The sequence below is a fragment of the Oryza glaberrima genome, chromosome 6, assembly GCF_000147395.1.
Source record: "Oryza glaberrima chromosome 6, OglaRS2, whole genome shotgun sequence".
NCBI classification, from domain to species: domain Eukaryota; kingdom Viridiplantae; phylum Streptophyta; class Magnoliopsida; order Poales; family Poaceae; genus Oryza; species Oryza glaberrima.
This window is the reverse complement of record NC_068331.1, coordinates 2,301,672-2,329,599: the sequence shown is the minus strand read 5'-3', so window position 1 is coordinate 2,329,599 and position 27,928 is coordinate 2,301,672. Positions and strand designations below refer to the sequence as shown.

The following is a 27,928-nucleotide window of genomic DNA, read 5'->3' as shown; positions in this document are numbered from 1 at the left end:
TCACTTTGGAGATTTTTTTTGGCCCAAAATACCCCTAGAGAGAGAGAGGGAACAGAGTTATAGAGGGAGAGGGGAGGGCCGGCGGGGCGGTGGCGGCGGCGGCCGGCAAGGGGAGGAGGATAGGGTGGTGGCCGGCGGGGGAGGAAGAGGCAACGACAGGGGAAGGAGGAGGAGGAGGTGACGCGGGGGGAGGAGCACCGGGAAGGGCCGGCCGGTGGCGCCAGATGCCTCGCGCGGGAGACGACAACGGTGGAGCCTCAGACCGTCGTCCCCGTCGCCGCCCAACCGCTGCTGCTCGCCGCGCCATCCTCCTCCCCCCGTCCTCCTTCCCCACGTCGGTGCCCTCCCCCGATGGAGCTGGCGCTGTCCTCCCCCCTTCGGCGACGCCGTCCTCCTCCCCTTCTCACCACCCACCCCCGCACGTTCACTCCTCGCCGGCAACGAGCACGGCCGCCGTCGTTCCTCTCTCTCCACAGTGGGGGTATTTTGGTCTCAAAACTGCTCAAAGTGGCAAAGTATACCGATGATTAGCTATTGAGTGGCATTTTATGCTTTGCAATCTTGTGGAGTGGTATATTGTCGGTTTTCTCCTCGATCGATGGCTATACTTATGATTTGATTATCTTCTGATTCCGTAGCCAATTAGGGTAGGCGGCGCCGGCGAGCGCGAGGGGAGGCCGGGGGGCGACGACCGGCGGCGAAGCGCCGCCCTCCGCGCCCCCATGACGTCTGCGCCGCCAGATCTGGCCCCGCCTCCACCGCCGCATCCAGGTACGCCCACCTCCGCCTTTCTACTCTTGCTCACACGAGTCGCGACGCCACCGCCGGGCCGCCAAATCCCCCACGAGACCCCAAGGATTTGGTTTCCAAATTTGTCGTGCGCGAAGTCGATTCCGCTGCAGCGCTAGGCGCTAGCTATTTCGATCTATGATATGACGCACCAATTCTAGGATGAAGGGTTACACAGAAGCTAATAGAGTTTAGAATTTAGAATTTACAGAAAAACAATTAGAGTTGTCAAAACGGAATAATTTACAACAAGAATATAGACCCCCCAGGCAACTTAATTACTCCCATATTCTGAATACTTTGTGCCATCTGAAACCTGTTTGAAAGATAGCTCTGTATGTTTACTAAAGTCACTGCTGGCAAAGCTAGGTAATAGCCATTTTGAGATAGCAAACCTGAAAATTGACAGCAAGAACAGTCATGAAAACCACATATTCTACAACAAGAACAAACACCTTGCAACTCATCTGCAGACAGTGCAACTCTGAATATCTGCAAACAGTCTTCTGGCCATCACCTCAAAGTTTCAACTTGTAGAGACTGCATGTCCGGCGTCCAGAACACAGCGGAAGACTGGTTGCCGGATGGAGGAGCTTCTGAACTGTCGATGAAAACCTCCATCATGTTGTACTCCGATGATACCAGAAAATCCCTCCATGCAATTCGTACAGCTTTCAACCTGTCGGCCACCTCCGCCATGGATGGCCTCTCCTCCCCCCTGGCGCTCAGGCACATGCTCCCCAGCTTGGCGACCTCCTGGAGCAACGGCAATGCCTCCATGCTGGCACCAGTCAAGCTTGCGTCCAAGATGCTCTCCACCCTCTCCTCCTCCATCGCCCGCAGGAACGATGCTGCAAGGCTCTTGTCTTTCTCGTCTTCGCCATTGTGGCAGTAGATCGCCGTCTTCCCAGTGATCAGCTCCAGCAGCACGACACCGAAGCTGTACACGTCGCTCTTCTCCGTCAGCTTCCTCTCCTGCAGGTACTCCGGATCCAAGTACCCTAGGGTTCCCTGCACCATTGTCATCAGCTGGACAGCTTCCTTGGGCAGCCACCGCGATGCCCCGAAGTCGGTCACCTTCACCGTGTAGTTGTCATCGAGCAGAATGTTTAGAGACTTCACGTCGCCATGGATGATTGGCCGATTCGTCGACAGGTGCAGGTATGCCAATGCTTCAGCTGATTCTTGAGCAATCCTAAGACGAAGTTTCAGTGAAACAGACCGCCTTACATGGCTGCTGCTACCGCCATGGATCAGGTGGTAGAGAGTGCCATTGGAGATGAACTCGTAGACCAGTATGGGCACTTCAACTTCCAGGCAGCAGCCGATGAGCCTGACCACGTTCCGATGGTTGATCTGCGAGAGCATGATGATCTCCTGCACGAATTCCTCGGCGTGTGTCACGTTGATGATCCTGGAGCGCTTAACGGCGACGACACTGTTGTCCCTGAGAATGCCCCTGTAGACAGTGCCATGACCACCGGTGCCAAGCTCTCTGCTGCTGTTGAAGTTGTCGGTCGCATTCTTTAGTATCTCTTCTGTGAATATTTCCACTGTATTGACTTGCCCTGAGATAATTTTCTGGTATAATATGTGGCCACCGTTCTGATCGTAGAACCTCTGCTTCTCTTTTTCCAGCTTCATTCTCTGAATCTTGATCAGCAGAGTGGAGATACAGATAATGAGGAGGATGATGCTGATGCAAATACCTGGAAAAAGAGAAGCAGCTATTTACAAGTCTGTCATCGACTAGCCCCATTATTACAGACTTGTTGTTTCCGTTTGTTGGAATGGAATTGGTTAGGTTGAACAGAAACGGATAAGTAGAAAATTTCAGAAACAAAACAACTTGTTATTTTTTGCTAAGAAAACAACATATATAGTCGGAATAAAAACTGTATGGTTTGCATCTAAATTCGCTGTAAATATTATCAGTTAGAGAAAAAGTTTTGGCAGCTGAAAAATGTAGCGATCAAGTATTGCTCCGTACAGTACTGGCGTGAAAAACATATTACCAATGACCAGCTTCACTTGTGGGACGCATTCCTTGTTCTTTGGATCATCGCTGTGAGTTCCTAGTGGGCACTTACAATCGTAGCTCCCATCGGTGTTACTGCAGATGCCCTTGCAAGAATTCGGGAATCTTGTGGCGTTGCACTCATTGATGTCTGCAGTATTAACAACTGAACAAAGTGAGGAATCAATAATAATAACTTCATATGAATCCATGGAGAACAGCAACTCGCATATATAGGGTGCGTATATAATTAATTTAGCTTGCTCTGTGTGTGTTTGAGAGAGAGTGATCAAATTTATTTGTTGGAGTCCTTTTGAACAAATTTACCCTCTCCGTCCCATAAAAAGACCCAATCCTAACCATGAACCTGGACATATGCATCGAAGAGAATATATATATATATATATATATATATATATATATATATATATATATATATATATATATGACGTGTTTAATTCTTTGGGTGTAAAGTTTTTGAAGTATACGGATACACATTTGAAGTATTAAACGTAGACTAATAACAAAACAAATTACAGATTCCGACTATAAACTGCGAGACGAATTTATTAAGCTTAATTAATCCGTCATTAGCAAATGTTTACTGTAGCATCACATTGTGATATCATGGCGTAATTAGGCTCAAAAGATTCGTCTCGCAATTTACATGCAAACTATGCAATTGATTTTTTTTCCCACATTTAATGTCACATTCGTGTGTCCAAACATTTGATGTGATGTTTTTGGCCAAAATTTTTTAGAATCTAAACAAGACCATAGGTATATTAACTAGGCTAGGGTAGGGTTGGCATGCATGAATTAATTCTGACCTCGGCAGCCGTCTTTGAGGTAGGGATTTCCCTCGTAACCTTGGGTGCAGTTGCATCTGTACCCGGGCGCCTCTCTCACATTGAGGCATTCGCTGTTATTGGCAACGCAAGCATACGACTCCTCCAGGGCGGCTTCCTCACATGTTTCATTATCAGTAATCCACTCGAGAATTATAGGAATCCCACGAGCGAGCTCCTCCATGAAATTGTCTGCTTTGGCATAGGAACTCTTGAACTTGAATTGATCCTTCTCGACCACGAACGCATAGCTGCGTGAACTAAAATTAAGAACTTTTTTGGTTGTGTTATAATTATAGAATCCTAAACTGAACCTCCTAAGGTTGGTTGAAATGGGGACTTGGCAACAACCCATGCCGGAGCACTCTGGGCCGTCTTCGATGCTACCCTCGTCGAAGCAGAACGATCCACATAAGCTGGTGAACTGATCAAACTGTCCATTGCTACCATTTTTGTCTCTGCCGTAGATGAATGCAACAGTTGAACACCCGATTGCTGTGAATCTGTTCTTGGCGCTGGAAACCATATGGTGATTACCAAGTCGTAAGCCTCCTCTGGACGTCCATGCAATTGGATCAGTTTCATTGTTGTACTTCCATGCTACCGTCCCTGATGGTATATCGGTCAGGATGCGAGCCTCACTCTGGACTACATCAAAATTCGTGACCCTAATGTCCGGTCTGATAAAGGTAAAGTACAGGAAAACCGTTAGTACAGGAGTAGTTAATTATTTTAAACTTGAAAATGAATTTATCTGATATTTTAAAGTAATTTTTAGTTTCCGCATGAAATTCACCGTTTAACAATTTGAAAGAACGTGCTAACAGAAATCAAGATAAAATATTTATTTAAATCAGAAAATCTGACCCAATATAAGCTTGTTCTTGCTTGCATGAGATATTAAAGCCGCCCTTCGGTCGGAAGCAACCTTCTCTTATGCCAAACGGGTAGGGAATGTTGACGTTGCCGCACTTCGCTGGAGCTGGACAATCGGGCTGGGGCTGCCAGATACTTCCAGACCCAGCCCTAGCCCCGTCAGATGCACCACTATGCTGTAGTATCAGCAGCATCAGGCTGGTTGCCACAAGTACTAAGGCTCCCATCGGATGGCCTAATCAGTAAAAGAAAAAGCTAAAATTTAAATTTTTAAATTTAATTTTAAGATTGATTTTATGATATTTTCATTATAGTTTCTTTTTCAACATTGGCTTTTAAGCCACCAAAAATACCTATATAAAAATTTTACCTACAAATTCATTTTTATTCCATAAAAAGCCAAACGATGGGGACCTAACTTCTTACCCAGGTAATGAGCAAAGAGGTTTAGAGCAAGTTTAATAGTACTAGATTCAAATCATCTATAGTTAATTTAACAGTCAATTTATACAATAGTTGTCTATAAATATGTACCACACTAGTAATACCTGGTCCCACTTATCAGACAAACATTGTGTTTTGTATTTGTGCTGTAGCTGGCTACAAATTTATTCTTCTCTCTCATTTATCTTCTCGATGTGTGTTTATAGGTGGTTTATAGTATGCTATTGTGCCTGCTCTTACAATACCGTTGTAACCATATTAGTTTCTGAAACCTCATGTTTTTCTTGGTAACCGTGTGGTTATCGCCGGGTAGCGATAAACTCCTACCAGAACTTTAAGGAAAACCCTTCATTACCAATATTCTATCGATAATGCTTGAAATCGTTCCAAGGCAAAAGATTTGCCTCATTTCGTTGACAGACAAGATAAAACAACACCAATCCAAAATAACGGCAAATTAACATACACCAGGGCCGGACCTTCAATTTTATGGATTCTCTTTGTTCTTCGTTAAACACCAAAAACATACAACCTCCGTCCCTAAATATTTAACGTCATTGACTTTTTAAAACATGTTTGACCGTTCGTTTTATTCAAAAACTTTTGTGAAATATATAAAACTATATATATGTATACATCAAAGTATATTCAACAATGAATCAAATGATAGAAAAAAAATTAATAATTACTTAAATTTTTTGAATAAGATGAACGGTCAAACATATTTAAAAAAGTCAACGGCGTCAAATATTTATGGTCGGAGGGAGTATATACTATCCTCGCAAAGTAAATTTTCATGTCAAAGGAACGGATACAACGTCCAAAAAAAAGACTTTTTGAGTTAATTCTTCTACCATATGCACGTAACATTCCTATATATTTGAACCTCTAAACATCTCAACTTTACAAAATACTTGAGCATGCAAGAATTAACTATGAGCCTGTATAGTAAGGTATGAGAGGTTCTGACCTGAAAGTAAAGAGCAAGCCATGTATGCTACGTACTTTCCCTGTCCCTCAGATACTCCTGTGACCATACGATGAATACCTCCTATATATAGAGACATCGAACATGCTGATAAGCTGCCTTTTTATTCGTTTGCACCAAGCAACAACAATATCGTCCTGAAAGTTTCTGCATCAGAAAAGACTTGACTAGTGCGGGTCATCGTCTTTGTATCGAACTGGAGTAATAATTACTCTGAACAAAAACATCGCTTTATAGTCGTACATTCTTTTCAAAATAAATACAGATGTTCAAATTTAAACTAAAGGCTGCACTTATTTTAAAATGGAGAGAGCACTAAGTAGGTGGTGTCTGAAACTGATGAAAATAAAGATTAAGTTAGAGTATGTGAAATAAGAAAGCTATTAGCATATGTATGATTAAATAAATTATAATTATTACAAACTTGACAAATGGATATATGTGATATTTTAAACCAACTTTTATATAGAATGTTTTCGCACGGACAATGGAACGCACCGTTTATTAGTTTGAAAAACTGTCGAAACAAGATTTTGACAATAATAAAAAGGGGGTGGCTATCAAGCTAGGAAAGTGGATGGGTTTGGAGACGAAGGATTTTATACAGGTTCAGGCCTTCTTATTCAAGAAGTAATACCTTACTCCTGTCCGGGGATGATTCCACCGAGTGTGTTATTGATTGTATAAACTGGGAAAAAGAATCGTCCCGAGAGGAACCCGGACCCCTCCTTATATAGGGGAAGGGATCCGTATTACAAAGTACAATCCATATCCTAACGGAATATGGGATTACAGATAAAATACAATCGTAACCGACTAGGATCCCGGGTATTTTCTTGACATACAAGTTTAGAATCTAACCCGAGTCCTCATAAAGATATTCTATCCATATTTGGTACCGTATATCCAGCTGGAATATAACTGCCATGTAGATATGGGGTAACCATAATCTCCACAGTAGCCCCCGAGACCTTCGCAGTTGACCAAAATAGTCTTCTCGAAACAAAAAACAATAATCCGAGTGCTTCAATTCAACTTGCTCCGGCTTGCCGAGTACTAAAAATCAAAAACTGTGAAGGGCGAAAATAAAACATGGTGCATCGAGTAGATGCACCTAATTAGGTGTAGCCCCCGACTATGTGATTAGTTGAAAAACTAAACATATAGTCAAGAACCGAGTGGTTTTATAGCGAAGCCTGCATGGTACTTAGTAAGATACCCAGCCGACTGCTTCTCAATTTGAACTTATCAAGGACAAAAAATACAAGAAGGGCCGAGTGATAAACACTCAAAGGTCCAAAAATAGACATGTTTGATAGGAATCCGAGTAAAAATCTCATAAAATGATCCACCAAACATGATAGAAAATCATGGTAATTAATGAGTCTAATAGCCTAGGCTGTGACCCTTACCATAACCAAAATAGGCATATAACATGCTAAAAGAATGACTATTAATAAACCAGTCATCTCAAATCAACCCAAACAGCTTTTGCAGCCTAATAAAGCTTAAAAAACGGTATAACACCTTTCTGTCGAGCACCTTTTGTTTGCATCGTGTTAATTCTTAAAGAATTATCAAACCGCATTAAAAAGGATTTTAACAGCATTGGGACACATCATTGTGAGCACAAATTGCCAAAGCAAAAAATGCCTAAGTCCCTAAGAATCACAATGGGCCACGCTGGAAATAAAGTTGGGCTGAAGTACTGTGCAGGCCCAGGCCTATTTAGCACTCCCGATACCCTAATATCACCGAAGTGAAAAACGTCTCTTCGTCTTCCCCGCCGAGACTCGCCATTCCCCACTTCGTGCTACAGTACAGAACCGCGCCGACGAAGCTAGGGTTCATCAATCTGCTCCAACCCACCCTCAAAAACTTCGCGGAATTTCTCCCCGCGTCCACCGCTCCGATTCCCCATTCCTCTCCAGCCATATCTCGGACCAAATTAAACCATCCAGTTCACATTCATGGCGGAAGAAAGAGAAAGCTTCGAGAGTCAGTGGGCGCCCTCTGATGTGACAGAAGATAATCTGAAGGAGATGGTGGCGCACGGCGTTCTCCCAGCGAAGGAGATTATCGGGTGGCGACCGGCGTTCGGCGAAGCATTCCCGACCCTCGACACACACGAAATCGTGGTATTTGCCCATTTCTTCTATGGCGGATTTTCTCTTCCAACCTCAAGATTCTTCCGGGGGATTCTGAACTTCTACGGGATTAGCTTGTATCACTTGAATCCAAACTCCATAGTGCATATTGCCAATTTTATCCATGCCTGCGAAGCTTTTCTGGGCATTAGGCCACATTTCGCCTTGTTCCGCCGCATCTTCTTCCTCAAGCCCCAACCAAACAAGAGCAAACCGTGCGTTGTCGGGGGAGCTGGTTTCCAACTCAGAGGAACCTTGAGCCAAAAATATTTCTCCATGCCCTTCAAAACCTCAAACAAAGGCTGGCATGCAAACTGGTTCTATGTTCAGAATCCTGAGCCCGCACTCCCCGAGTACTGCTGTCTTCCTCCGGTTTACCAGGACACATGGAACTCATTGCCTATGGGAGATGAAGCTGCTCAGGCAGTAGAATTGATGGAACGCATGCTAAAACTGAAGGAACAAGGTTTGCAGGGAGAACAGACCACTCAACACTTCATCAAAAGTCGATTAGCTCCAATCAAAGAGAGATCCCGCACGGCTTTTGAGTTTGATGGCAAGCATGATCCAAATCGGGAAGATCCAGATTCTCTTGACTTTATGGTCATGAAAGAAAGAATGTACAAGATCTTCTCAAACGCTATTGTTATCAGCTATTCACATCTGCTGCCTGTTGTGCCATTCAATGCATTCAACCCTCCTCCACCGGTATGCACTCAAACATCTCAGTCTTTCTCAAAAGTATGCTTTTACCCTCTGTTAAGCTAATTGAAAGTTCGAAATATCATGCCCAGGAATTCGCTTTGATGAAATCGGATCCTCCAATTGCTCAACGCCGATCACCTCGCCAGAAGACTGGTCAGGCGAGTGGAGGACCTAAAATTCGATCTGACGCTCGACCAAGTGCTTCCGATCCAGTCGGCCAGTCAGATGCTCGCAAGAGGAAGCTGGTTCTAAGCGACGAGGAAGGCGATGATACCGGAAGGCTCGGAGGCAAAGGAGCGACCGAAAAACCCCCGAAGCCAACTAATCCGAAGAAGAAAACCTCCAGTCGTCCTTTGCCAAAAATCAGAAAGTCTTCCAGGTACAAATCATTTGGCCATCTTCCTTGTCTTGTAGCTTACCCACTGTTGAAATAATACTAACAGCATAACTCAAACTTCGTAGGAAGCCGTCTGACATAGATCCTTCTGAAAAAGACCCCGAGCCGGCTGACATAGAGGCAAACCCTTCAAAAGAAACCGGGCCAACTGCAGAGGATCGTCCGAGTGACAAACAACCGGCAACCAACAATGTAGAACCCAGCAACGAGCCCCCGACTGGGAACCAGTCGACTGAAGCTGGAGTTGGAGTTAATCAGGAGCCCCCGACTGGAAACCAGTCGGATACAGGGCCAAGCCGAAAGATCCCTGAGGTTGAAGCTCAAACAAACAGCCCTCCCGGAAAGGATGCTGGCCATGACTCCGAAGCCAGGTCTCCTGCGAAGACACAAGAATCCACTCGTCCCCGACCGAGAATCATCACAGGTAAACGCGTTATCTGAAATCATTACAATCCAACAGACTTTATTCGACTGCTTCATCTCCATTCATGGATACACTAGGGCCAATAATTGGTGACGAAGAAGAAATCCTCCGGATACAAGCAGCCGAAGATTCACGCCCTCCTATTCTGGTCAAGTGGTGGGATGACAACATGCAGCCTCAAGGGATCGTGATAAATAAGCAAAAAGAGGACGAAGAATTATGCCTACTGAAAGAGGCACTTGGTCAAGCAACCCGCATTGTAAATGTAAACTCTTTAATACCTGATCTCAATCATCTTGTTTGCCATTTAATTCATGCGCTAATTAAACTGTCTTGCAGAGGATTCATCTTAGGAATGAAGCCAAAACGGTAACCTTAGAGAGGTTAGTCCCTCATCTCGGAACCCTCGAAGCCACCAGGAATCAACTGCACGAAGCGAAAGAACTTGCCAGGAAAAATGAACATGATCTGAGGGATCGGATCGCTGAGCTCCAGGAATCAAATTTTGAACTAAGTGGCTCATCAAAAGGTACGCACAAACTCTGGTCAACTGGCTCATACTATTATCTTTGCAATCTTGATTAACCGTAATCAATGTAGTACAAGCTGCTAAGATATCTCAGTTGGAGAAGCAGATTCAAATTCTGGAAAATGATAAGGCAGAACTGGCAAGACAAAGAGACTTGGCTTTAAAGGAAGTTGAAGGTATCAACAATCAATACCTCAAAAGCCATTATCCTCCATATGCTGACTTATTAATGTGAATCTGTTGATGCAGACCGCAAGATCAAGTCTCAAGCTCAATTCGACATCCTAATTGGCAAGATCAAAAAACTTGAAGGAGCCCGGGATGAGATTGCTAACGCTGCTGCCCCAATTGCTCAAGCGATGTTCTTCAATAACCACGGGCCGAGTGCACTTGATGCTTCTGAAATTTTCGACAAGCTGAGAGTTGCTCCGGATACATACTTCAAGAGCATCAAAGAAGCTGGAAGTATAGGAGCAAGTCTAGCGTTGGCGATGACCAAATCTCTTTATCCAAGGGTTGACGTTGATGCCATCGATGGCTTTGCAGACGGGACGAGCGAAGAAGCTGCTCTTGACCTCATCAGCGATGCACAAAAATCTACTGATAAGATAGCAGTTGATGTAGTTGAGAGATTTCAGGACACCGATCTTCAACCGACTGGTCCTGATAATTCTAATGATGAAAAGACTGATACTGATTAATGTACCAATGGTTTTGATGATCAATGACGGTGGAGGCCCAATTTGTACAATACTGATGAATTTATGCTATGCTTGGTGGTCCATACCTAGCTTCTGATTTCTTAAAAGCCTTTGTCAAGCCTTATTGAGCCTAAAACCCGCAAAAGCTATTAAAAGCCTTCAGTTCTCATTGGCTAAGTCGAAAGACCAAACAGGGCAATGATAAATCAAGTAAGCAAATTGAATTGATAAAAATCACACTCCATTATTATCATAGTAGCCCCCCGACTGAAAACTTCAAGGAAAAACTTGAAGTTAGCAGTCAAAGAGAAAAGATACAAACGAAATGCCTAAGCATAAAATCGACGAAAGTGTTCAATATTCCAAGAATTGTTGATGAGAGTACCGTCTTCGCGCTTGAGTCGATAAGAACCTGGCCGAGTGACTTCAGCAATTATGAACGGTCCTTCCCATAAGGGAGATAATTTATGCCGATCCTGTGTTGTTTGAATTTTCCTCAGAACCAGGTCGCCAATTAAAAAGGCTCGCGATCGAACATTCCGATTATGATAACGGCGCAACCCTTGCAAATATCGAGTCGACTGAATTAAAGCTGCTTCTCGGGCTTCTTCTAGTCGATTGATGTCGTCTACTCGGCCCTCTTCATAGCCCTCCTCGTTGAAGTTCCGAAATCGTAGTGATTCAAATTCCACTTCACTCGGCAACATTGCTTCTGCGCCATAAACCAAAAAGAACGGCGACTGGCCGGTAGCCCGACTAGGAGTAGTGCGTAAAGACCAAAGTACGGACGGCAGCTGATCTACCCACTTGCCAGCGTAGGGACGTAGTCGGTCATAAACTCGTGCTTTGATCCCTTGAAGTATCATGCCGTTAGCGCGCTCGACTTGTCCGTTACTCATAGGGTGTGCCACGGAGGCGTAACAAATTTTAATGCCGAAGTCTTCGCAAAAGTCTTTAAATGCTCCGCCAGTGAATTGAGTGCCATTGTCAGTGATGATCCGATTAGGTACCCCAAACCGATGCAGGATGTTAATGAAAAAATCTCTAGCTTTATCTGTTGTGATCGTGATGACCGGTTTAGCCTCAATCCACTTGGAGAATTTGTCAATAGCCACAAAGAGATGCGTGTAACCGCCGACTGCCCTTTTAAACGGGCCGACCATGTCAAGCCCCCAGACCGCAAACGGCCAGGACAACGTGATGGTTTGCAACTCTTGGGCTGGCAGATGAATTTGTCTGGCAAAAAATTGACAACCTTCGCATGTCCGCACAATCTTGTCAGTATCAGACACAGCTGTAGGCCAGAAAAAACCTTGCCGGTAAGCTTTGCCAACAATGGTCCGTGCGGCGGCATGATTACCACAAATACCAAAATTTATATCCTTCAACAATTGTCTCCCTTCTTCCAAAGACACGCAGCGCTGCAGTATTCCTGATGGACTTTTCTTGTACAACTCAGCCTCATGAATAATGTAAAGTCTGCTGCGTCTGGAAATCCGCTCAGCTTCATTTTTGTCTTGAGGGAGTTCTTGTTTGGTCAAAAATTTTATGAGAGGTTCTCTCTAGTCGGTTTCGATCATGCTTACGCCTTGAGTATCCATGGCTTCAAGTGTTTCTTTTCTGGGCACGGTTGGTTCATAAAGATGTTCGACGAACACATCAGAAGGGGCTGCTTCCCGTTTTGAACCAAAATTGGCCAGCCTGTCGGCTGCCTCATTGTTATGTCGGAGGACATGGGTGAGCTCGAGTCCGTCGAATTTATCTTCCAACTTGCGTACCTCTTGTCGATAAGCGGTCATATTATCATCTAGACATGACCACTCTTTCATGACTTGATTAACAACCAACTGAGAGTCTCCACGGACGATTAATCGACAAATGCCTAGAGAGATGGCAATCCTTAGTCCATGGAGTAGCGCCTCGTATTCCGCCACGTTATGGGACGCAGAAAAATGTATCCACAATACGTAGCTCAATCTTTCTCCAGTCGGGGAAATCAGGACGACCCCAGCTCCAGTGCCTGTAAGCCTCTTCGACCCATCAAAATGCATAGTCCAATGTTCCATCTTTTCCTCTAGCATATCTTCTTGGCACTCGGTCCACTCGGCAAGGAAATCAGCTAAAGCTTGTGGATCGAAGTTCGTGGCTTGAACGATATGTCCAAAGACATCAACTCTAAGGCTCACTTCGCAATCCGTCCATTTGCTTCGTGATTATGAAGTATATCTCCGAGTGGAAACGATGTGACCACCGTGACCGAGTGACTTTGAAAGTAGTGAGATAATTTCCTGACGGTAATTAAGACACCATATAATAACTTTTGAACCTGAGGATATCTTTTCTTGGAGTCGACTAAAACCTCGCTAACAAAATAAATTGGACGTTGGACTTTTTGAATATGGCCTTCCTCTTCGCGCTCGACAACCAGGACCGTACTCACAACCTGGGAGGTTGCCGACACATATAACAGTAGTGGCTCTTGTGGACGTGGCGAGGCCAAAACTGGTGGAGTGGTGAGAAGTTTCTTGAAGTCTTCAAAGGCTTTTTGTGCTTTGGGTCCCCACTGGAAATTGTCAGTCTTCTTCAGCAGCTTGAAGAAGGGCATCCCCCGCTCGCCGAGTCGTGAAACGAACCGGCTGAGCGCCGCCATGCAACCAGTCAGTTTTTGGACGTCTTTTTGGGAGCTTGGCAGTTTCATGTTGAGGATGGCGTTGATTTTCTCCGGGTTGGCCTGTATGCCTCTTTGAGATACCATAAATCCGAGCAACTTCCCTGACGGTACTCCGAAGATGCACTTTTCTGGGTTTAGTTTCATCTTGAAAGCACGAATGCTTGTAAAAGTTTCTTCTAAATCCGCAATCAGGTCATCCTTCTGCTTGGTCTTGACGACTACATCATCAACATAAGTTTCAACATTGCGACCGATCTGAGTTGAAAAACATCTTTGAATCATGCGTTGATAGGTTACTCCTGCGTTCTTCAATCCAAAGGGCATGGTGATGTAGCAGTAGGCCCCAAAGGGCGTAATAAACGAGGTCTTCAAGCAGTCGGATACTTTTAGTCGGATCTGATGATATCCCGAGTAACAGTCCAAGAAGCTGAGTAACTCGCAGCCGGCCGTTGAGTCAACCACCTGGTCAATGCGAGGTAACCCAAAAGGGTCTTTGGGACAAGATTTGTTGAGGTCGGTATAATCGACACACATGCGCCATTGCCCCGTCTTTTTCCAAACCAGGACTGGGTTAGCCAGCCAGTCGGGATGAAGGACTTCCTTAATGAAGCCTGCTGCTAACAGCTTGGTTAATTCCTCCTTGATCGCATCCTTCCTGTCCTGTGCAAAACGACGGAGTCGTTGCTTGATGGGTTTGGCATCTTCCTTAACATGTAAATAGTGCTCAATCACCTCTCTGGGGATACCAGGCATATCGGATGGTTTCCACGCAAAACTATCTTTATTATTCTGAAGAAAGGTGATGAGCGCGCTTTCCTATTTACAATCTAACTCAGCGCCTATTACAGCAGTCTTATCAGGATCGGAGGGATCTAAGGGAATCTTTTTCGTCTTGGCATCACTTTCTTCGGTCTTCGTCAGCTTGGTTGCAGGTACTTCTCCCTCGCTTGCCATAGTCGCAGCCAGTCGGATCTCTTCGCGGGCGAGAGTAGCCTCGTGAGTTTGGGCCATCTCGCAACTTTCTTTGTCACATGTGACGGTCTGCTTGATATCGCTCCGTAGTGATATGACCCCTCGAGGACCAGGCATCTTCATCATCATGTAGGTGTAGTGTGGGACGGCCATAAATTTAGCTAAAGCCGGTCGTCCGAGTATAGCATGATATGCTGTCTCGAAATCGACAACTTCAAAACAAACATTTTTTGTGCGAAAATTCTCCCGAGTGCCGAAGATAACTGGAAGAGTGATCTGGCCGAGTGGTGTAGCTGACAATCCTGGGATAACACCATGGAAGGGTGCATTACTCGACTTTAATTCCGTACGAGGAATCTGCATATCATCCAGGGTCTTAGCGAAAAGGATGTTGAGTGCGCTGCCACCATCGATGAGAGTACGTCGGAGCTTGACATTGTGAACCACTGGGTCTAGTACCAGGGGATACCGCCCCGGGTGGACCAGTCGGTCAGGATGATCCGAGCGGTCGAACTTAATTGCTATCTCTGACCACCAAAGATATTGGGGCGTATTAGGCTGAACCGCATTGATCTCCCGTTCTGTTAGCTTCTGTTTTCTCTTAGACTCATAAGCCAGGGGTCCGCCGAAGATGTGATTAAGTTCTTTGCGATGATCTTGAAAACTAGTCGGGGCATCGTCTTCATCATCTTTCTTCTTTGATGTGCCTTGATCTCCGTCTGAAGGTTTATGTGCGTTCTTGACGTACTGCTCCACAAACTGTTTGTAGACGAAGCAATCTTTGGCCACGTGGTTGGAATTGGGATGATGCGGACATTGGGAGTTCATTATCTTGTCGAAGGTGTTGACGCGGGAATGTTGTCGGGAAGATGGAGAGGTGGTCGCCACAAGTTTTTCGGGCTTACGCTTGCGATTCTTGTGGTTGTTACTTCCACTCTCTCCTGCAGTCGGCGTGTCCTTCTTTGGCTTCCAAGTGGTGCCCGACTGCTTGGATGCGGTAATAGCATCTTCGGCTTTGGCATACTCGTTGGCTTTTTCAAACATCTGCTTGACCGTCCTGGGAGGTTTGCGTCCGAACTTGCCGACTAGGTCGTCGTGGCGAATGCCTTTGGTAAAGGCGGCGATGATGATGTCGTCGGTGATGTCGGAGATCTTGTTGCGTTTCTCGGAGAAGCGTCGGATGTAATCTTGAAGGGATTCTCCAGGCTTCTGAACGACGTTGTAGAGATCGAACTGTGTGCCGGGGCGTTCAAAGGTGCCCTGGAAGTTGGCGATGAAGTGGTCGCGTAGTTCTGCCCATGATCCGATCGTGCCGCGGGGTAGCCCGTGGAGCCATGACCGAGCAGAATCCGCTATGGCCACAGGTAGATAATTCGCCATGGCTTTGCTGTCTCCTCCTGCTGCGCGGATTGCGAGACCATAGACGGTGAGCCAAGACTCAGGGTTGGTGGTGCCGTCATATTTCTCGATTCCAGTCGGCTTAAAGCCGGCTGGCCAATCCACTCGACGCAGATCACTTGTGAAGGCAGCAACTCCGTCCACGTCGTCGTCGCAGCGATTTGGTGAATGGCGGTAACCTCGTGCTGCACGGCGCTGGTTGATCGTGTCACGAAGGTCGACGGGACGTTGGTGAGGTGGAGAGCGAGGTCGTTCGACTCGACGCTCCCTGTGACGTTCGAGAGGCGAGTGAACAGATCGTTCGTCGTGACCCCTGCTCCTGCGACTAGATCCTGTGCCGATGATGCTGAGGCTTGGCTGATGATAATCATGAGATCGGAGGTGAGGGACTCGGCTACCAGTCGGGGTACGGGTGCTTGCAGAGTTGGCTAGAACCGAGGCAGCGATCATGGTCTTCGTCTGGTTCAAGATGTTGATAACATGATCGGCATGATCGGCTTGGTTGAGTGCGTCTTCCTTGAGGAGGGTGTCGAGGAGAGTGATTGCTGCAACCGCGTTCTGCTGGGGGGTGCGAAAGACCGCTGTTCCATCGACGTCTTGTTGCCCAATGAGCTCTCTCGCTCGGCGCCCAGATTCCAAGGCGCGTTGCCATCGATCTTCAGCCTCCTTTGCAATCCGTTCTTGATCTTGTTGCTCACGCTGTAGTCGTTCTCGCTCCTGTCGCTGTCGCTCTTCCTCCAGTCGGCGACGTTCGGTTTCTTGTCGTGTGCGCTCTTCCTCCGCTTCTCGGGCTCGGCGCTGTTCCTCCGTTTCGTTGTCGGCCATGAATACGCCGAAAAAGAGAGGCTTGTAGTTATCCTCATAGCTGTCGTCGAAGTTGTCGAGGTCGCCGTGGTCGTAGTGGTAGCCGAAATCGTCGTAGTCGAGGATCTCGGTTGGTCGAGAACTGACGCTGGGGGAGCTGAGGTAGCCATCCAACTCTTCCGTCGAGACTGTCCCAAGAGGTTGGAGTATAACGCCAACCTCCCTGGATCTAGATCGGATCGGGGCCGAAGCCGGAGCTCGCCTAGATCTTCAAGTAGGAGATGTCTTGATTGTGAAGACAGCGGCCAAATCATTAGGAAGTTTCATCAGGATTGGGGGATAGGACCCGTCGTCTTGATCTGGTCGCGGAAGAGTAGATTGGATCTCGTCAGAGTGGTTTGAAGCCGACTCGGGAGAGATGATCTTGGAGTAGGCCTCGGCCGAGTTCGGAATACCGAACGGCATAAGGACCTGGTCTCTCCCCGACTGGTTTGAATCCGAGTCAAGGAGAGAGATCTTGCCGAAGTCATTGGTGATGAAGTTGAGGCTGCCGAACCGGAACGTCTGCCCGGGAGGGAAGACGAAGTCGTCGATGCCAGAAACGGGACCCATCGCACTTAGTCGGCAAAAACTTGACGCTTCCCCTACCTGGCGCGCCAACTGTCGAAACAAGATTTCGACAATAATAAAAAGGGGGTGGCTATCAAGCTAGGAAAGTGGATGGGTTTGGAGACGAAGGATTTTATACAGGTTCAGGCCTTCTTATTCAAGAAGTAATACCCTACTCCTGTCCGGAGATGATTCCGCCGAGTGTGTTATTGATTGTATAAACTGGGAAAAAGAATTGTCCTGAGAGGAACCCGGACCCCTCCTTATATAGGGGAAGGGATCCGTATTACAAAGTACAGTCCATATCCTAACGGAATATGGGATTACAGATAAAATACAATCGTAACCGACTAGGATCCCGGGTATTTTCTTGACATTCAAGTTTAGAATCTAACCCGAGTCCTCATAAAGATATTCTATCCATATTTGGTACCGTATATCCAGTTGGAATATAACTGCCATGTAGATATGGGGTAACTATAATCTCCACAAAAACGTATTAACGGAAAAACGAGGTAAAATCTAGATATTTGTGACTGACTGGTCGAATTATTACCACGGATTATTTACACGCCTTGAATTGCAAACACGAGTTGGAGCTGAAGCTGAAGGCTCAAGTACGGCCGGCATCTTTGCCAGCCTGCCCGATAGCCGGCCGATTGTCGGAGTAGCTTCTGTCGCTGTCTGTCTATCGGCCTTTGAACGGCTCAAGGAAATAGACATCTGACAGTAATAGCATGGGCCACACGTCTAACAGCGATCCCCGTTCTAGGCCCAACTGATATATGGGCTTCCGTTAGGCCCGCAGTAAATTGGCCCAACAACGACGGCCCACGTTAAACCTCGGAATCTTTACGGCCCAACTTTGTTTGGGCCGTATGTTCACCACGATATACGGGAAGGAACACTGGCCGTAGTTTTGGCCCAACAAACCGTACTACAGTTTCTCCATCGTACAGTATTATTGACTGTTCAGCAGTACGGCAGCTGACATGTGGGGCCCACGTGTCAGTCACAGATGGTCGGTTGGGTCGGCAAACCGCCAGTCTGCAACGGCCAAGCTGAAACCGCGGCGGATTTCCTTGTTTCGTGGGAGACGAGACGAGACGAGACGACGGCTCATCCAAGATCAGGGCCCCCAAAACCGAGGGCTGGAGGGCACGCTTCACAGTGCACACACATATGCTTCATCTTCTCCAGCTATCCATGCAGCTTCCGTCCATTGCAGTAGTAGACAATCTTATCCACTGCTGATTCATGCATTCGATTATACTCTCTTCGTACTTGTAAAAAAGATGTTTTGGACAGCGAAACGGTCTCCAAAACATAACTTTGATTTATTATTTCTATAAAAATATTTATTCAAAAGTGATATATGTATACTTTTATGAAAGTATTTTTAAAACAAATCTATTCATATAATTTTTACATTTTTAAACTCAACAACTTGAGAGTTATTCATGATTTATATTCCCAAGGTTTGATCCTAAACGACTTCCTTTGCAAGTACGGATAGAGGACTATGGATTACTTAAAGTCATCAGAGCAAATTTAATAGCGTAAGCATATGCTAGTTTCTAAAAATTAAAACATCGTCATATCATCTATAGCCAATTTACTAGCATATAAAAAATATTTTTCATGTAAATATACACTACATCATTATATTTGGCCCATCATATCTTGGAGCACATATCGTAGCTGGTAGAACAAGTTTATAACTCGTTTTTTCTCTCTTCCCGCGTATGCTTAATTGCTTATACTAATCAGATGTAAAAAAAAAAATTTAGCCAGGCAGACTGACAAACCGGCCAGTACGTATCACCTCCCACGTGTCGCCGTTCTGTTCTGGACGGTCAGATTCATCTCGCCTCTGAAAACTCAAAATTCTTTTTCGCAGTACCTTTTAACTCTGAAAATTGACCAGATGTACTGAAAAGAGTCGGGTACAACATGCTCCCTCCGTACTTTTTAAGTACATGTTTGATCATGTCTTATTCAACAAATTTAAGTAATTATTTATTATTTTTTTATTATTTGATTCATTGTTAAATATACTTTCATGTACACATATAGTTTTACATATTTCACAAAATTTTTTTAATAAGACGAACGGTGTTAAATATTTTAAAACAAAGGGAGTATAATATAGCGGCACATGTCATTGAGATAGGGGTGACAAATGGTTATTTATCAAATCTAAAAGGGCGAATAGTTAAAAGCACCCGGTTTCAGAGAGAGCATAGTGCCACCGACCAATCCAGCATGCAACCGCCTCCCGATTCGTCCCTCCCACTCCCACTCCCACTCCCACTCGTGGTTTCACCTCAAAACCATGGTCTCCTTCATGCTTCCCACCTTGCTGCCTTCGCATCCTCCTCCCTTGCATTGCGTTGCTTGCTGCTGCCTATAAATCCAGAGCTCCCCTTCAAGCACCATCTCAACTCACTCTCGATCAAACTAGTAGCCAGTACTCCTCGATCTCCTTGGGTTAATCACCTCCTTCGCTTCAGACTTTCTCTTCAGCTCCCATCCCATCATCGTCTTGATCGCGATGGCAACGGTGACCCGTGCTCACCTGGAGCAGAGGCTCGCCCTGGCCAAGCGCTGCTCGCGTGGTACGTATACGAAGTCATCAACTACTCCTACAATGTTCTTCGTCTTTGCGTTAATTGAATTCCATGGCACCTAACTGAATATAAACTGATGCATAATACCTGCAGAGGCGAACATTGCAGGGGTTAAGGCGGCTGCCGTTGCGACCATCGCCTCCGCCGTTCCAACCGTAAGTGTCTACTATCTCAGATCATGCTACGCTAGGATTAATTAGCCCTTTTTCTCGTGTCAGTTCTTCATTAGCAGAGTAGGAGTACTAACTTAGAGCACATTTTTATGTGTTGTTTCATCGATCAGCTGGCGAGCGTGAGGATGGTGCCATGGGCGAAGGCGAACATCAACCCGACGGGGCAGGCGCTGATCATCTGCACGGCGGCCGGGATGGCATACTTCGTCGCCGCCGACAAGAAGATCCTCTCGCTGGCGAGGAGGCACTCCTTCGAGAACGCACCGGAGCACCTCAAGAACACCTCCTTCCAGGGCACCGGCCGCCCTCACCCTGCCTTCTTCAGGCCATGAATTTCTCCTAATCAACTAGCTATAGAAAAAAAAAATGCTGCTTGCATTGCTAGGCTAGCTGCTGCTTCAGAAAGTGTTTGCTGTGTACTTGGATCGATGTAGTATACTGTATGTCTGTATCTCCAGTTTGTAGTACTAATAAACAAATCTTTTGAACTTGAGAACGAATTACATTGATGTGGTGGTTTTGTGGTTCATGTGCATTCTACAAGTTTCTTGCTCTTCCAACGACGCCAACAAATTAGAAACTGTCTGTCAGCCTGTGAACTACTCTCAAGTATAAGAAGTAACTGTGTAAAAAAAAAAAAGAACTACTACTAACTCTCATATGTATCTATACAAGAAAAATGATATGGAAGTTGCAGATACTTGTTACAGAGAGAATATCATAGGAGGCATGCATCTAGACCGAGACACAAATCCATATCTGAATCCAATTAACCCTACATGGGCATTTCAGAGTAATTAGCTAGCCAGCACATTTGAGCAAGTTAATTACAGACAATCTTCACCCATCTACCGAACAGAGAGCTATTGGATGAAGATGACTCTTGGTCGAAGCACCAACAGGTGATTAATATCAGCTGCGGAGAAATTTAGATTGCGGCGCACAACGCTATACTGCAATCATGCGACGTCGGCCCCATCAAGCAACGCAGAGAGCGAACAGCTTTTCTTATCCTGCTTTCGACTTTTGTGCGCTAAAAAAAGACAGAGATAGATGCAGAGAGCCCCCACACAGATGGAGATTATCTTCAGACATGATACAAGAAGTGGACAGGACGGTAATGCTAGCTGCTGGTGTGATGGTGCCGATCGCCCACAAACCGGCGGCGCTCATGCCATCGACTAATCGATCTATCCTGTTTCAGAAAACACAAGGGCCAAGATGTTGAGTTGCCCTTCAGATTTAATTTACGGTTATCTTTTTGGGGGAGAAAAGTTAAGAAATTTTACAGTCAGTTTTGAGGCAAGATGAGAGTATAACTGTAGTTTTCTCTACTGGCAATACGTGTACTAGAGCTACGTATAGTACTTGCACAATGTACGTATATACATACAGTGCCGGCCTGACAGGTGGGCCCACAGCAACCTGACAGCCTATAAAATATGCTGGTGGCCATACACGCAGCTCACAGAATCGACGTTGCTGCTGCTGCTGCTGCTGCTGCTGACTGAACCGGTTTCGCCCGAAAACTAGGAGCGTTTTCGCGGTCGCGTCGCGTTCGTCAGAGCGAAAACTGCCGGCAACCGAGCGGCACACATCCACGGATTCAGACCAAAACTGACGGCAAAATCACAACACAACGCGTCACGATGGTCGTCGCATTCGTGTGCATGCATCATGCATGGTTGTTCACGGGTGCCGTTCAAATGCTACTATACAAAATTCAGCTGTTTACTGTGGCTGGCTGGCTTCACCCTACCTTGTTCTTCTTCAGAGAACAAAAAGTGCCGGTTCAGTACGTACACATGACGGCCGGGTCTCCATATCTCCGAAAAATCTATGAATCGGATCAAGTAAAACATGAGTAAAAATTCGGCGGTGTCCAACTCGAACCCTAATGCATGCGTATGCGAGTGTTGAATCGATTTGACTAATTCCGTTACCGATTCCTATCACTAGCATATCAGCACAAACAGTCCAGCTTCTGCTAAAATCAAAAACTCCCTCATATATATAGTTAGCTTTTCATCCATATTCTCAAAAGCTGTAGTTAAAAAATTCAGAAAATAAACTAGAAATAGAAGCTGGGAAACCCAATTTCTGTAAATTCTCGAAAGCTGATTATCAAACCTTCCTACCATTTAGAAAACTTATTCTACAAATAGACCCCTAAGAAAACTTATTTTAAAAATGGTCGTTTTTGTGGCGCCAATGTCATTAGCGCCGTGGTCCAATGTGAAGACGTTAATGACGTTGACGCTATCCCCATAGCCCCTCAGTGAAATCTAAATCACTAATGTGAAGGGAGACAGTGCCAATGTCGTTGGCGCCGTGACCGCCGTCATGTTGGATCATGATGTTAATTATGTTAGCGCCACGAAAAGGATAATATTTATAGGATAGCCTTTTTTTTAAGGAAAATGCAGCTCATCGATCGACCCAAAACCGAGGGCACGCTAGCATAGTGCACACGCATGCATCATCTTGAAGGGGGTGTTTGAATCCAAAGACTAAACTTTAGTCTCTATCACATCGGATGTTTAGACACTAATTTAAAGTATTAAATATAGACTAATTACACAGATGGAGGCTAATTTATGAGATAAATCTATTAATCCTAATTAATCTATAATTAACACATATTTATTTTAATATTTATTTTAGCACTGCATTGTCAAATAAGTTAGTTAGACATGGTTAACTTATTATACATATTAGCTCAAGTAGTATAAGCTAATAAATAATAAGTTAGCTATACCATTAAATTTGCTCTTAAAGATAATCAGGCAGGCTGACAAACCGGCCAATGTCACCTGCCACGTGCCGCTCAGATTCATTTCGACTCTGAAAAGTTTTTCTTTTCGCAGTAAAACCGATAATACTCTTTTCTTTTTAACTCTGAAAATGTTCAGGACCTACTGAAAAGAAGGCATGTACGGAGTACATACATACGTACGTGGAGTGGAGAAGTACGTCAGAGAAAACAGGGTGCGGGAAACTCTTTTAAATACTCGGGTGGACGTACATCCGTTTTTTCATGTCATTTAAATGGTTATGAAAAATTTTCAAACAAATTGACATGATAGGTTAATATATAATATATCACTGTTCAAATTCGACTTCTAAAAATTATAACAAAAATAACAAGACTTCTAAAAATTATAACAAAAATAACAAATTTGACTGTGAATATACGTATACTAGTTAGAGTTTGATTTGTTATTTTTGTTACAACTTGTAGAAGTCGAATTTGAACTTGCATGTTTGTGAAGAAATATATTACATATTAATCTATCTTGTGAATTTTTTAGAATTTTTTCATAATTATTTAGGTGACATGTAAGAAACGGGTGGATGTTCAGCTGAGAGATTAGATTAGAATCCATCCTCAACAGGGTGCAGATCGAGCACAGTGCCACCGACCACTCCAGCATATGCAACCACTCGTGGTTTTCACCTCAAAACCATGGTCGTCTCCTCTCCTTGGTGCGTGCGTGCTCCCCCACCTTGCTGCCTTCGCATCATCCGATGATCGCATTCTCTCGCCTATAAATCCAGACCCCCTCCTCCTCTTCAACCTCATCTCATCTCGCTCAGCACTACTGATCCAACCAGATTAGGCGATTCTCTCCACCTCCCAGTTACTTCACTTCAGGACTAGTTTCTTCTCAGCTCCATCGATCTTGCTCGACAATGTCGACGACGGTGACCCGTGCTCACCTGGAGCAGAGGCTCGCCCTCGCCAAGCGCTGCTCCCGGGGTACGTACGCACGCACACTAAACCACCATGTTTAATCTCGCTTTGTCTTGCATTCCATGGCGCTAATAACTGAACATATACAAACTGATGTATGCTTCGTCGATCTGCAGAGGCGAACCTTGCAGGGGTTAAGGCGGCTGCTGTCGCGACCATCGCCTCTGCCGTTCCAACCGTGAGTGTGCTCAGATGCCACTAGCTTCTTCTAATTCCTCCTTGTGTTGATTCTTCAGCAGAGAGTAGGTGTACTAACTTATTAGCTGCATATGTGTGTTGTTTCATCGATCAGCTGGCGAGCGTGAGGATGCTGCCATGGGCGAAGGCCAACATCAACCCGACGGGGCAGGCGCTGATCATCTGCACGGCGGCCGGGATGGCATACTTCGTGGCCGCCGACAAGAAGATCCTCTCGCTGGCGAGGAGGCACTCCTTCGAGAACGCACCTGAACACCTCAAGAACACCTCCTTCCAGGGCACCGGCCGCCCTCACCCTGCCTTCTTCAGGCCATGATCAGCAAGCCAGTGCTGCTTGCAATCTGCTGCAGAAAGTAGCTAGTGTTGTGTACTTGGATGTAATATACTGTATGCTCCAGCTTGTATTAATAAACAATCTTAATTTGATGAACTCAAGAATGGATGCGGTGGTTCATTTGCACTGTAGTACATGTTTCTTGTTCCTTGAACTCGAACGAATTTGAACTGCCTATACATTTTGTAAACGTCCCCTAGAACACTCGTATATAAGACGTCTAAAAGTAAAAAGAACTCTCATTTGTATCTGCACAAGAAAGCGAAATGGAAGCTCCAGATCTTCAGAGAAAATGTCATACGAGTATCTAGACTGAAGAAAGACAAATCCACTGATCTGAATCTCCTTTCAGATATCTGCACTTGAGAGTAAATTAGCTAGCACATTCGAGCAAGTTACAGACAATTCTCACCCACCTGGAGTAGCTAGCAGCAGTAGCATTCAGTATTCCTGGTCCCAAAACGTACAGAAAGCTATCAGATGAAGATGACGATGCTTGGTCGATCGAAGCAGAAAAACAACCGATTAATATCAGCTGCGGATCAGAAAATCGAATTGCGGCGCACGACGGCGCCATACTGCAATCATGCGACGTCGGCCCCATCAGGCAACGCAAAAGAGCGAACAGCCTTTTCTTATCCTGCTTTAATTTTGTGTGCTATAGAAAACGACAGAGATGCAGAGAGAGCCCACACAGATGGAGATCATCTGCAGACATGGTAAGAAATGGACAGGAAGGGGTGCTGCTGGTGGGTGCCGATGGCGACGCCCACAAAACAGGAGCGGCCATCGATGACGTTCAGCCGACCGGTGGCCTACGGTTTTTCAGACCGGCCGGCGATCGATCTTGCTCTTTCAGAAAATGCAGAGGCCAAATCTCATGTTCGTAGTTTAGTGACTCCAGAATTACAGTAATTTTTTTCTGATCAAGCAGATTTAGTGCTAGTATCAATTTTCCGTCAGTTTTGAAGTCTACAGTGACTAACTGTAATTTTCACTAGTAGAGCTACATATAGGCTATATTCGGATGTCTTTGTTGGAAATTAATCCTTTGTGCGCATGTAAAACAGAACAATTCATTAGCGCATAATTAATTAAATATTAATTTTTTTAAAAAAAATGAATTAAAATAAAACAACTTTCACATATAACTTTTTTTCTTAAAAAACATCGTTTAACGGTTCGAAAAACGTATACCACAGTGGATGGAGTATTCCTGCGTACGTACGGTGCCGGCCTGACAGGTGGGCCCAGAGCAAACCTGCAAAAAGTCTAGAAGTTCATTGGAAGCATTACCAAACAGCCTATGCACACACGCGCTTCAGCTCACAGAATTATGCCTTTGCAACTTTGAGAGAGAGAGAGAGAGATAGAGAGAGAGAGAGACGTTGCTACTCCTGCTGACTGAGCCGGTTTCGCCCGAAAACTAGGAGCGTCATCCGTCAGAGCAAAAACTGCCGGCAACACATCCACGGATTCAGAGCAAAACTGATGGCAAAATCACAACACAACGCATCACTCTGGTCGTCGCATTCGTATGCAAATCATGGTTGTTCACGGATGGGTTCAAATGCTAAAAATATTCAGCTGTTTACTGTGGCTGGCTGGCTTCACCTACCTTGTTCTTCTTCAGAGAACAAACGTGCCGGTTTCTCCAAATCTCCTTAGAATCTATGAACCAGATGGAGTAAACACGAGCAAAAAAATTCTTGTCAAAAACTCCAAACCTAATGCATCCGTATGCGCGTGTTGAATCGATTCTCCCAATTCGGTCACCCTTTTGACTCCATCACTAGTATCTCAGCACAATCGAATAATTTTTTCAGCGCTTTGAATCCTGCAAATTGTGTTTCTTGCACTCCATTAGGCAAAGCTTGAGAACATTATAATCTCTCCAGAATATCATGCATCCATGCTAGCTACGTTCTACCTAGACTACTACAAGTAGGAGTAGCTAATTAACTAGAGTTATTCTTCTACCTAACCAGATCTCTCAGACCATATCATCCTGAAGAAAAATTCAAGATTTTGGGTAGAAAAGGAACCAAGCAACCAAAATATTCAGTTAAATCGAATCCCCAAACCCTGTGGGTGCACCACAGTTTCAGGCTCAAATCCGTTGGTCCCTGTAAAGCGTTGTACAAATGTACAGTGCTAGCTGCTGCTTTCTGAATGAGTGGAGTGCACTATGCAGTGTGCAGGTTGGCCACCAACTTCCAAACGAGTAAAACTCCGGAAGCAGAGGTCCATTGAACCTACCCGGCTCGTGGGTTTCTGCACAAAACCGTGGCCGCGCGCCACCAAGTTCATCCCATCCACTCTTCGATCTCCTCGTACGCCTATAAAATCATACGGCTTCTTGCTCTCTTGGCAATGCAAGCCAACTGAACGAACTCAAGAACAGATTCAGACAATTGTAGCTGATTCCTCTCTGCTTCTCGTTGTTCTTGGTTGGTTGTTGTTGTAGAAGAAGAAGATGTCGACGGTGACTCGTGCCTACTTGGATCAGAAGCTCGCACTCGCCAAGCGCTGCTCCAGAGGTGAACATTTCTGCTGCTTATAAGTGATTTACCTGACGGTCAGTCACTGTAGCTTGGTTCTTACATTGGTGGTTGAATTGTTGCAGAGGCGACGCTCGCCGGAGCCAAGGCTGCGGCGGTGGCGACGGTGGCATCCGCCGTCCCAACGGTGAGCTAAACTGACAACGAAACATTCAGACTTTCAGAGTTTTTTCCTTGTGTACTGATCTTGCGATGAAATCTGCTGCTGTAAAAAAATTCAGTTGGCGAGCGTGAGGATGCTGCCATGGGCGAAGGCCAACATCAACCCGACGGGTCAGGCGCTGATCATCTGCACGGCGGCTGGGATGGCATACTTCGTCGCCGCCGACAAGAAGATCCTCTCGCTGGCGAGGAAGCACTCGTTCGAGGGCGCACCGGAGCACCTCAAGAACACCTCCTTCCAGGGCACCGGCCGCCCTCACCCAGCCTTCTTCAGGCCATGAGGAACACTGAACTTTCACAGTGACTGATGGAAGCCTGGATAAACTGCTACTGCTGCTGAGTTCATGCGTAATGGTTCTATAAGTTGTGATGTAATTAGTTTTGTTGTTGTTGATGATGATGATGATGATGAAAATGAAATCAATGAGAACTAGTACTTTGTTTTTTTACCCTGTTCTGAACTTCATCTGAAAACTCGTTGATGTCTTCACCTTCTTCAGAACAGTTGATGAACACTTATCCCCTAGCTAGTTAGTTGGTGTGAAATTTGAAGCCAAAAGCTATAACTAAAAAGATTTTCAGATAGCACATACTCTCCGATAGTAAAAAAAAAAAGAACTTTTATACATGAATCTTTTCTTTTTCACAGGGGAGTACTTTTATACTAGTATTGAATAATGTAGTGGATATTGCTTATCGTATTGAATAATGTAGTGGATATTGGATAAGCAGTGTCAGTTTTTCATGTTGAGTTGTGATTCAAATTTATTTACACTTAATAAAGGCCAGCTTCTACC

The 27,928-nt window shown here is 45.2% G+C and overlaps 5 protein-coding genes across 6 annotated transcripts; 4 read left to right on the top strand and 1 right to left on the bottom strand.

Annotated features, from left to right (window-relative positions):
- The first annotated feature begins 16 nt into the window (after positions 1–16).
- Positions 17–20,691, top strand: LOC127776396 (early nodulin-93-like). The gene is made up of 4 exons (XM_052302750.1): positions 17–771; positions 19,833–19,937; positions 20,043–20,104; positions 20,233–20,691. The coding sequence occupies exons 1-4, from the start codon at positions 723–725 to the stop codon at positions 20,452–20,454; spliced, it is 438 nt and encodes a 145-aa protein (XP_052158710.1). The 5' UTR covers positions 17–722; the 3' UTR covers positions 20,455–20,691.
- LOC127776394 (wall-associated receptor kinase 5-like) lies at positions 1,025–5,987 on the bottom strand. 2 transcript variants are annotated; one of them, XM_052302746.1, is made up of 5 exons: positions 5,945–5,987; positions 4,522–4,765; positions 3,637–4,334; positions 2,805–2,957; positions 1,025–2,498 (listed from the first exon to the last, which is right to left on the bottom strand). In XM_052302746.1, the coding sequence occupies exons 1-5, from the start codon at positions 5,964–5,966 to the stop codon at positions 1,303–1,305; spliced, it is 2,313 nt and encodes a 770-aa protein (XP_052158706.1). In that variant the 5' UTR covers positions 5,967–5,987; the 3' UTR covers positions 1,025–1,302. The 2 variants fall into 2 exon arrangements, with proteins under 2 accessions (XP_052158706.1, XP_052158707.1); XM_052302747.1 differs by lacking the exon at positions 4,522–4,765 and having other exon boundaries at positions 5,945–5,984.
- On the top strand, positions 4,704–18,299 carry LOC127776392 (uncharacterized). Its single transcript, XM_052302745.1, has 7 exons — positions 4,704–8,817; positions 8,904–9,193; positions 9,277–9,635; positions 9,713–9,900; positions 9,975–10,164; positions 10,236–10,340; positions 10,414–18,299. The coding sequence occupies exons 1-7, from the start codon at positions 7,933–7,935 to the stop codon at positions 10,863–10,865; spliced, it is 2,469 nt and encodes an 822-aa protein (XP_052158705.1). The 5' UTR covers positions 4,704–7,932; the 3' UTR covers positions 10,866–18,299.
- Positions 20,692–23,647: 2,956 nt separating the features above from the next.
- Positions 23,648–24,512, top strand: LOC127776397 (early nodulin-93-like). Its single transcript, XM_052302751.1, has 3 exons — positions 23,648–23,882; positions 23,993–24,054; positions 24,169–24,512. The coding sequence occupies exons 1-3, from the start codon at positions 23,816–23,818 to the stop codon at positions 24,388–24,390; spliced, it is 351 nt and encodes a 116-aa protein (XP_052158711.1). The 5' UTR covers positions 23,648–23,815; the 3' UTR covers positions 24,391–24,512.
- Positions 24,513–26,660: 2,148 nt separating this feature from the next.
- Positions 26,661–27,605, top strand: LOC127776399 (early nodulin-93-like). The gene is made up of 3 exons (XM_052302753.1): positions 26,661–26,948; positions 27,035–27,096; positions 27,191–27,605. The coding sequence occupies exons 1-3, from the start codon at positions 26,885–26,887 to the stop codon at positions 27,410–27,412; spliced, it is 348 nt and encodes a 115-aa protein (XP_052158713.1). The 5' UTR covers positions 26,661–26,884; the 3' UTR covers positions 27,413–27,605.
- Positions 27,606–27,928: the final 323 nt, after the last annotated feature.